The 9,951-nt window shown below is 39.6% G+C and overlaps 1 protein-coding gene and 1 non-coding gene across 6 annotated transcripts in view; both read left to right on the forward strand.

The window, feature by feature from the left end:
* Positions 1–9,951, forward strand: part of ACSM3 (acyl-CoA synthetase medium chain family member 3) — a 34,467-nt gene that overhangs the window by 20,939 nt on the left and 3,577 nt on the right. For 3 of the 5 annotated variants that reach the window (XM_026455361.1, XM_026455360.1, XM_026455362.2), the window contains exons 8-12: positions 1,203–1,326; positions 2,298–2,378; positions 6,544–6,645; positions 7,988–8,115; positions 8,222–8,321. In XM_026455361.1, coding sequence (XP_026311146.1) covers positions 1,203–1,326; positions 2,298–2,378; positions 6,544–6,645; positions 7,988–8,115; positions 8,222–8,321 — 535 coding nt within the window. Of the gene's footprint in view, positions 1–1,202; positions 1,327–2,297; positions 2,379–6,543; positions 6,646–6,760; positions 7,727–7,987; positions 8,116–8,221; positions 8,322–9,951 lie in introns of those variants that run through there. The other 2 variants (XM_026455364.1, XM_026455363.1) reach the window with 2 other exon arrangements.
* Positions 730–836, forward strand: LOC111531810. Its single transcript, XR_002728398.1, has one exon. It is a non-coding gene; the product is annotated as a U6 spliceosomal RNA (small nuclear RNA).

A 9,951-nucleotide genomic window follows, 5' to 3' on the forward strand; every position in this document is an offset into this window, starting at 1 on the left:
ATGTGTTCTCCCCTTCTCTATTTTTTTTTTTTTTTTTTTAAGACGGAGTCTTGCTCTGTCGCCCAGGCTGGAGTGCAGTGGCACAATCTCAGCTCTCTGCCACCTCTGCCTCCTGTTCAAGCAATTCTCCTGCCTCAGCCTCCTGAGCATCTAGGATTACAGGTGTGCACAACCATGCTTGGCTACTTTTTGTATTTTTGGTGGAGATGGGGTTCTGCCATGTTGGCCAGGCAGGTCTGGAACTCCTGACGTCAGGTGATCCGCCCACCTCTGCCTCCCAAAGTGCTGGGATTACAGGCGTGAGCCACCACACCTGGCCTCCCCTTCTCTATTATAATCATAAATGGAGTCACAAGATTCACACAGTTCTGCACCTTGCTTTTTTCCCCTAACAATACATTCTGGCACTGTGTTGTGCAATATGGTAGCCACTAACCACAGATAGTTATTTCAATATAAATATTAATTAAATAAAATTAAAAATTCAATTCCTCAGTTATACTAGTCTTGTTTCAAGTGTTCAATATTCATATAGGGCTAGCATATACTGTAGTAGGTACAGTAGATTACAGAGTACTTCCATCATGACAGAAAGTTCTATTGGACAACACTGTCCAAGAGCTTCCTCATTTTTTATAACTGCATAGTATTCCATTGTATAAATATCCCACCATCAGTTTAACCAAACAATTGGTAAACTTTTCATTGCTGATTTAAAGTGTTATCATGGTGCTCGCTTCAGCAGCACATACACTAAGATTGGAATGATACAGAGCAGATTACCATGGCCTCTGCATAAGGATGACATGCAAATTTTTGAAGCAGTCCATGAAAACATAAAAATGAAAACAAAATAAAATAAAATGTTATTATGGGGTACCTTCCCTAAGAACAGAATGACTTCTTTGTAATAAATTACACCTCCACCCCAAAAAGGGGGGTGAAGAAAAACTAGTATTTGGGATGTTCTGATATCATTCTATGATATTAGAATGATTTATCTTTTAAGATTTTTATTTTTAATTTGTGTAGGTGCATAGTAGATGTATATATTTATGGGGTAAAATGGTTTGTTTTGTGCTAGGGAGAGGAATTAAAAAGCAACTAAAACATTTTATATTGAAGTTCATAAGAAATAATCCTTAATTTTCACTTCTCTCCATTTTTCCTCCTAAATCTAACTTATCTGGTTTTCTGAGAAGCTGTAAGTTTAAAAGCTTAAAGCACTGTGTGACTGCTGGGGAACCAATCACCCCTGATGTGACTGAAAAATGGAGAAACAAGACGGGCCTAGATATCTACGAAGGATATGGACAGACTGAAACGGTACCTGACCTCACTGAAAAGACGTAGCTGGACTCCATTTAGTCAGATGAATAAAAACCAAAGTGTCCACTGTCTCCTTATGATTATTTGAGGGATAAGAGTTGAGTGGTTACAAAATGTTTAAAAAACAATGCTTGCAAGAACCTAATTGCAAAAAAGCTCTGTTAACAGCTGTTTAAATAGTCATTCATTGACAAACACCACTGTTAATGGATCAGAGTGAGGGCAATTACAATATTTTTTTAATGAAATAATACTGGATCTACTGAAAGAAAGAATTCCTCCCAATGTGATAGGGAAGTATCTTATTTAGAGCTGCCTCGAAACGGAAAATGCTGAGCTCCTTGCTGCCTGAAATATTAAGAGTTTGCTGGACAACTCCTTAGCAACCATACTCTAAAAAGGATTTTTTAAAGAACTCATAGAGATAAGGAATAAGAAATTCTAGAGGAAATGAATGAAATAAGAACAAAAAAATGAAATAAGAATAAATAATGAAGTAAGAAAAAAGAACAACAGTGGTTATTTTGTGGAAGAGGGAGGAGTAAGATGAAATAGATAAAAGTTGAAAAAACTTTTCACAATATGTCTTTATAATGCTTCGATCTATGAACCATGATAATGTATCACCTGGTAAAAAATGAAAATATCAAAAATAAAAAACAAAAATTGAAAAATTCACAAACTAGAAATAGCATAACAAGTATCATGCTAATACAAATGCAAATGTTAGCATACTCATGTTTTGATAAATATGGATATATGAGTAATTATTGTTATAACTATATTTTATACATATGCATGTATTTATATGTTGTTTATCACTATATTCCATGAGAGTATAGTGTTCATTTTGAGCTTAGTTCATAGTAAGTGTTCAATAGATAATTTGTTGAATGAATGCATGATAGATGAATAAATTTTAACTGACTTGTAATGTTATCTTACTTTTTCTTCTTCTTCTTAACTAGGTGCTAATCTGTGGAAATTTTAAGGGAATGAAAATTAAACCTGGCTCAATGGGAAAACCTTCTCCTGCTTTTGATGTTAAGGTTTGCACATCCCCTTCCAGGAGAATGCTCAACAACCCAATCTGTACACTATCTACCTACCGCTTACCCCCATATAAACTCTCTTTGTTATGGTGGTGATTCCATTTTACTTCCATGATACTTTAATTTTTATTAATAGATGAAAAGGAGTTAGAAATGTTAGCTTAGTGATCTCCATTATTTTGCAAATACCTATATTGTACTATACAATTCTAAGCATTTAATAAATGTTAACCCATTAGGCTGGACGCAGTGGCTCACGCCTTTAATCCCAACACTTTGGGAGGCCAAGGCAGGAGCATCGCTTGAGCCCAGGAGTTCAAGAACAGCCTGGGCAACAATGTGAGACTTTGTCTCTACAAAAAAATATAAAAAGCTAGCCAGGTGTGGTAGTACATGCCTGTGGTCCCAGCTGCTCAGAAGGCTGAGATGGGAGGATTGCTTGAGTCTGGGAGCTTGGGGCTGCAGTGAGCCATGATCACACCACTGCACTCCAACCTGGGCCACTGAGCAAGACCTTGTCTCTAAATAAATAAATATTAACCCATTGAATTTCCAGAAGAAACCCTATGAGAAGCATACTAATATTAGAACCATTTTACAAACGAGGCACAAAGAGGTAAAAGAACTCACCAGAGGTCACACAGCTAATAGCTGCTAGAGTCGGGCTTCAATCCCAAGCAGTCTGGTTCTGATATCTGCACTCTAAACCACAACACAACACTGTCCTCTCAGGCGAGGTAGGTCAAGACCTTCTGAGGAGGTCAACTAGGCCCAAAGAGGCTTCAGTTTACAGTGGCTGCAGCACTTTCCCTCTCTGCTCCCAAGCCTGCCTGGCCATTTCCAGTCTTTCTGTATCCACTGCCATTACTACCACCCGATGCCTAGGAGGCATTCCAATTCCCCATCAGCAAACTTTATATAGGGTTAAAATTGTTCTCTGATCAACTCAGCTTCAAAGCTAGGTATAGCCAAAGGAACTTACACTAATTTAGATACACCTCAAGTTATGATAGGGTTATGTCCCAAAATAAAGTCATCGTAAGTTGAAAACATCCTAAGTCACAAATGCATGGCTGACTGGGAACTGTGACTTACTGTTGCTGCCCAGCATCTAGAGAGAAGGACCGTTTCAACTGAATGGTTATCTCTTTCACACCATTGTAAAGTTGGGAAATAGTAGGTTCAACACATCTTAATTCAGAGACCCATCTGTACGTTAAGAGAGAGCAAAAGCAGCAAAAATATGGATGAATTAACAGAGTACAGCTCTTAGATAAATGTTTCCCAAGCTTATCTGATCATAAACATCATATGGATATGTATTAAAAATACTAATTATCAGGCCCCTGGAGAGACCAATTCAATAGATTTGGAGTGGGACTCTGGAATCTGAAATCTTGTGATTTTAACAAGCACTTCCGGGACTAGAGGGACCAACCTGTCTGTTTGCCTGGGACTTATCTGGTTTTAGCACTTAAGGCAATACATCATGAAGAACCAATCCCCCACAACCCCTCACCACTTCAGTCCCCGGATGGTTGGTAACCCAAATAATAACAGAACTGATTTCATAGGTTTCTTGTGGTGATTAAAGGAGACAATATGTTTAAAGAGCATATCAGAATGCTTAGTATGTAATAAAGATCCAAAAGATGGGTGCTGTTATTTACCTGTCCCTCACATTCCTCTTTGAAAAGCTTCTCTCAGAAAAATTGGTAGGAGAGCCCTTGTTGCATTCCATAAACAGGCTTAACAATAGTTTGTTGGTTAACAGGCTACCTTAGGTTGAAGAAAGAAATATTGATAATTAAGCACGCTCATGTCTGCATTACAGGGAAGTTGATATGTAACACAGCAATGCTCTTTTTCTTCCTCCCTTAATAGCAATTCCCAATATGCATGGCTATCAGGGTCTTACAGGCACAGCTGTACTCACAGTGATCCCAACTACAAGGTACCCCCACCTGTTCCCCATTAAGTTGAGCCCAGTGGTTTTCTAGAGCAGCTATCTTTGAATGCAAATATGATGAGGCTAAGAGGAAAACAGTACTCTGCCTGCATCCCCACTCATTTTTAACTCTTTCCACGGGCCATTATTACTGGGCTTCTTGTTCCTTAGCTAAGAGCATCTGCAGTAACATTCTAGCATCTGGGGATGTGTTCCAACAAGGTGAATATTCCTACAGCTTCAAAGCCCAACCTTTATACTCTTCTTTGTTTGCTCTTAAATACTCATAATTTTCATGTTTAAACATTTTAAGACCCTATGAACAATGAGGAACATGATTCTCCCCAGACACAGAAGATTTTTTTCTATATTCCCATCTATTAAAATCTGTGATAAGTAACTGGAACTTTTAAAATACTTCCTTTCCATCAATAATTCCTTCATACCTGGAACCCCATATTTCTTTAGATCACTGGGTGGGAATTTATATTTTTTTTATTTGCAAGAGCTTAAAGAGAAGTTTTTACACTTAGAATTCCTTTGCCATTTAAGTTTCTCATTCAGCACATAAGCCCTTTTCCTTTTGGAAAGTGCTAGATAAGTATTATACTTATTCTCCATGCAGGCCACACCTCAGGTTTGAAGGTATCTGGAGAACATATATAAAAGCAGAATTTTGATACTTAGAAACAGCTAAAAGTCATTTAGAGCAAATCTGGTATATAAAATCAGCAATCAACTTGAGAAATGCTAATCTGATTTTTAAAAATTGGATTAAACTCTCTAGAGGCATTGCACAGAGGAGTGTAATGATTAAAAGCATATGACCTGGAGTGTAAGTGGTGAGAGTTGGATTCCAGCTCAATCATGCACAGTGTTAAACTCTCTGCACCTCAGTTTCCTCATGTGTAAAATGGGCATAAAAATTCTAACCATATAGGGCTACAGTAAGGAATAGGTACATGTAAAGTACTTAAAGGTTTAGCATTGATTACTTAGCATGTAGTAAATACTTAATAAATGCTAGTTACTGTTAGACACTTCAGGGAATGATGAGGATTGGAGAGAGGGTAAGAGAGCAAGGCTGTGGCTTACTCAGCATTGTCAACCAGAGAATATTCCCCTTTTCCTGCTTACTTATATTGGGCTTCTGAAGTAAGGTTCTGTAGGTTCCACAGCTAAACAAAGTTTGAAAACCAGTAATGAAGATATTTATTTATCAAGAGGAAAAGATAATCAAGACCTAGTACTAAATGATAAAAACAGGTTAACAAAACTGTATATTACAAAGCAATCCTGTTTTTCTTTTCTTTTTTTTTGGAATGGAGTTTCACTCATTGCCCAGGCTAGAGTGCAATGGCATGATCTTGGCTCACTGCAACCTCCCCCTCCCGGGTTCAAGCAATTCTCCTGCTCAGCCTCCCAAGTGGCTGGGATTACAGGTGCCCGCTACCACGCCTGGCTAATTTTTCTATTTTTAGTAGAGATGAGGTTTCACCATGTTGGTCAGGCTGGTCTTGAACTCCTGACCTCAGGCGATCCACCCACCTCGGGCTTCCAAAGTGCTGGGATTACAGGTGTGAGCCACCGCGCCCAGCCAGCAATCCTATTTTTCTATTTGTCTATATTGTCTCAAAGGATATTACCAAAATGAGATTATTGCTGGATGGTAAAATTTTTTTAAAAAATTTATCCTTCTTTCACATGTTCGTAACCTGTATTTAATATTTTATGCAATAAGAATTTAAATAAATATATTTCTCTTAGGAATTTAAAGTATATTTAAAATGTTTTTGGGGCCAGGTGCGGTGGCTCATGCCTATAATCCCAGCACTTTGGGAGGCCAAGGCTGGAGTATCACTTGAAACTGGGAACCAGCCTGGGAAACATAACGAGACCCTCATCCCTACAAAAAGTAAAAATAAACATTAGCTGAGCAAAATGGCATGTGCTTATAGCCCCAGCTACTTGGGAAGCTGAGGTGTGAGGACTGTTTGAGACCAGGAGTTTGACGCTGCAGTGAGTTATAAGCTATGATTGCACCACTGCACTCCAGCCTGGGTGACAAAGTAAGACCTTGTCTCATACACACAAAATTTTTTTTAAGTCTTCGTTTTTAAATGGCAAAAGCCAAAACAAACCTTGCAAAGTTAATATTTAAGCTGTGACATTAAACAAAAATTTCCTTAAATAAATCATTCTGTTTTATCCTAGATTGTAGATGTAAATGGCAATGTTCTGCCTCCTGGACAAGAAGGAGATATTGGCATTCAAGTTCTACCTAAACGACCATTTGGCCTTTTTGCTCATTATGTAGTAAGTGACTTACTAAATAATCTCTTATCTTCTATTTTATTTCTCAAGTGCTTGGTAACGATCCCTGTTTGCCACAAAACATACCTAGGATAGATACTCGACCCTTTCTTGACAGATTGGTTGTCCTGAATAGTAATCCCAAAGACAAGAAATTGAAGAAATACCCAAATTCTTACTGAAGAAAAGCGTGCTGGTCTCCTGAGGCTAGATCACTGTTCCAGGTCCATGAAGGCAAGAGGAAGGGACCCTAGAAAGAAGATGGCCTCTTATCATCCCCTGATCCTCTCAATTATCAAACAAAACCCGCTCATTTTCCTGAAATCCAAGTAGTGCTCTTTCTTTTCAGGAAGAGTGAGAGGGATAGGGAATGCCGGGGTGGTGGGATTAAGCAAATGTCTTTCACGAGAGGCTTTCTAAGCTCCTTACTGTTTGCAAGAATATTTTCATCTCTAATCACAATATACAAATTAGAGCAAAGTCTCTATCATATAATAAAAGATCCAGATGCTACTTGCCCATGTATTTTATATAATTTAACAGTATCTTGTTCATTTTTCTTATGTCTGACTTGTGGAAACAGTTCTATTATTGTGTAAAACAAAACAAAACACAAAAACAAAACAAACCTGTCTGCTCTTTATTAGGTGTCAGTGCTTTCTTTTGACTCCGAGTATTTACTTTTCTCTCTTTTCCTGCCAGCATTATATATTAATCAGTTAGCAAAAGACTTAATTTAGTTTACTCCTCTGAGCTCCTGCAATATTTATTTTGTAATCTGTCTAAGAAAAATCTTAAGATGGAAACATGCCTAATCTTTGTAACTGTAGTTTACCTTTTTTACCTTTCTTCTGTTGGGCTAGCTCCATGCTGAAATTTCATCCTCATTTTCACACTCTATCTCTTCCTAACTCTAATGCTTCTCAAAGGAGCCAAACTTTTCTGCTTCCTTGAACGTTTAAAAATCCAACTGAGGGCCGGGAGTGGTGGCTCATGCCTGTAATCTCAGCACTTTGGGAGGCCAAGGTGGGCGGATCACTTGAGGTAAGGAGTTTAACACCAGCCTGGTCAACATGGGGAAACTCCATCTCTACCAAAAAATACAAAAATTAGCCAGGCGTGGTGGTAGTGCACGTCTATAGTCCCAGCTACTTGGGAGGCTGAGGCGGGAGAATCGCTTGAACCTGGGAGGCAGAGGTTGCAGTGAGCCAAGATCGTACTACTGCACTCCAGCCTGGGTGATAGAGTGAGACTCTGTCTCGGGAAAAAAAAAAAAAAAAAAAAAATTCCCGTTGACCAGAAGAGTTGGATTCACAATAATGACAAAATGCTATTTGCTTTGTAGGATGATCCTTCAAAAACAGCTTCAACTCTACGAGGCAATTTCTATATCACTGGGGACAGAGGGTATATGGATGAAGATGGGTATTTTTGGTTTGTTGCAAGATCAGATGATATCATATTATCCTCTGGGTAATTTTCTTTTCCATATGTGTATATGTCTGTATTAACTGGTGATCAGTGTTCTAGAGTGAACCTGCCACTCACCTGTATGTATTCCTGCCATGTGTGTTTCTAGTTATCGAATTGGACCATTTGAGGTAGAAAATGCCCTGAATGAACACCCTTCAGTTGCAGAGTCAGCTGTTGTCAGCAGCCCAGACCCCATCAGAGGAGAGGTAAAAGAACTGATTCATGTCAACTTTATAATTTGTTGGCAATTTAACACATACTTACGAACAGTAGCTCAATGAAACAGAATTAACCAAATGATTCATTCACTAAATATGCAAGTCAGATAGAAATATGCTAGTCAGAAAGAACTGCTACAAAATAAGATTGAATTATGAGTTGTAGCTCTGATCCTAACAGACAAACAAACAAAATAAGGCTGAAAATATGTACTAGAAAGAATTGGAATTCCTTCCATGGTGGACTAGGGCAAAGATGGTGTGAATGTCAGGCTCACACCAGGATGGGGTGACCAAAGTCAACTAGATGGGATCAAGTTGTTACCCAGAAGGTCTGGAAACCAACAAGGTCCCTGGTGTAGTGAGGGAGAATGGGCTGCCATCAGATGTCAGAAGTGGGAACCAGAGACCAGAACTGAGGTGACCATAAGCAGTCTGGGTAGGTAAATAAGTAGAGGTTTCAGGAAGTAAACTCTGAATAACACCGGAGTCCTGAAAGCCCATTCCTATTGGGGCTGACCACACAGTATTTTGACTTAAAAGTACCACGCCAGGCAGCCTCCTGTGTTTTGCCTGTGTGTCTACAACATGCCCCTAGGGTTTCTCTAGGTCAGTTACGAGTTCCCACAAGTATTTCTTCAATCCATGTCACTTCTAACACTGAACCCAACTTTTGAAGCTGATATTCATGTCAATACAAATCCAGAACTTTCTGTACTATGTATTCAAGCTCCTTATCTCAAATCCTAGGTATAGGGCTTCAAGCACAGGGCACAGGGCAGAGTTAGAAGGTATCCAATCTCAGGGGATGAAATAGGTCCTCAAGTTTAAGGCAGGCTGGGCATGGTGGCTCACACCTGTAATCCCAGCACTTTGGGAGGCTGAGGTGGGTGGATCACCTGAGGTCAGGAGTTTGAGACTAGCCTGGTCAACATGGTGAAACCCTGTCTCCACTAAAAATACAAAAATTAGCCAGGCTTGGTGGCGCATGCCTGTAAACCCTGCTACTTGGGAGGCTGAGGCAGGAGAATCACTTGGACCCAGGACGGGGAGGTTGCAGTGAGCCAAGATTGTGCCACTGCGCTCCAGCCTGGGTAACAGAATGAGACTCCGTCTCAAAAAACTAAAAATAAAAAATAAAAAAGTTTAAGGTAAAAATGGGAGATGTGCATCTTACAGTGGAGGTGGATCTCCCCTAGGAATGATTCCCCTAACTGATCTTTGATGCCAGAAGATACCCTGTAAGTCCTCCTGGATGGCCCAGAGTTGTTCCAGATATAGCCCAGTGGCTGGGAATTGGTAGTTTGTCAAGTTGCTAGGATAACGATTGCTATTTACTGTGAAAGGATGTATTCCAGGCAGCTAAGGGCAGGGAAAACAGTCAGTGATTACTGGCTTGTCTCTTTGCTCTGAATACCACCGGCAAGGTTTCACGAGTGTCAGCTCTTCCTGTACCTCTCCCCTACCATCAGTCATCGTCAGTTTTACCCACCTCAACAGGTGCTTACTTGGGACAGGATGGTAGCTGAGCCTTTCGGAACAGGGTTGGCTTGGCAGCCACCTCATGTCCTAGAGTACAGTATAGGAAAGATCTATAAGTGGGTTGTGGTCCCCTCAC

The sequence above is a fragment of the Piliocolobus tephrosceles genome, chromosome 17 (genome assembly GCF_002776525.5).
Source record: "Piliocolobus tephrosceles isolate RC106 chromosome 17, ASM277652v3, whole genome shotgun sequence".
Taxonomy (NCBI): Eukaryota; Metazoa; Chordata; class Mammalia; order Primates; family Cercopithecidae; genus Piliocolobus; species Piliocolobus tephrosceles.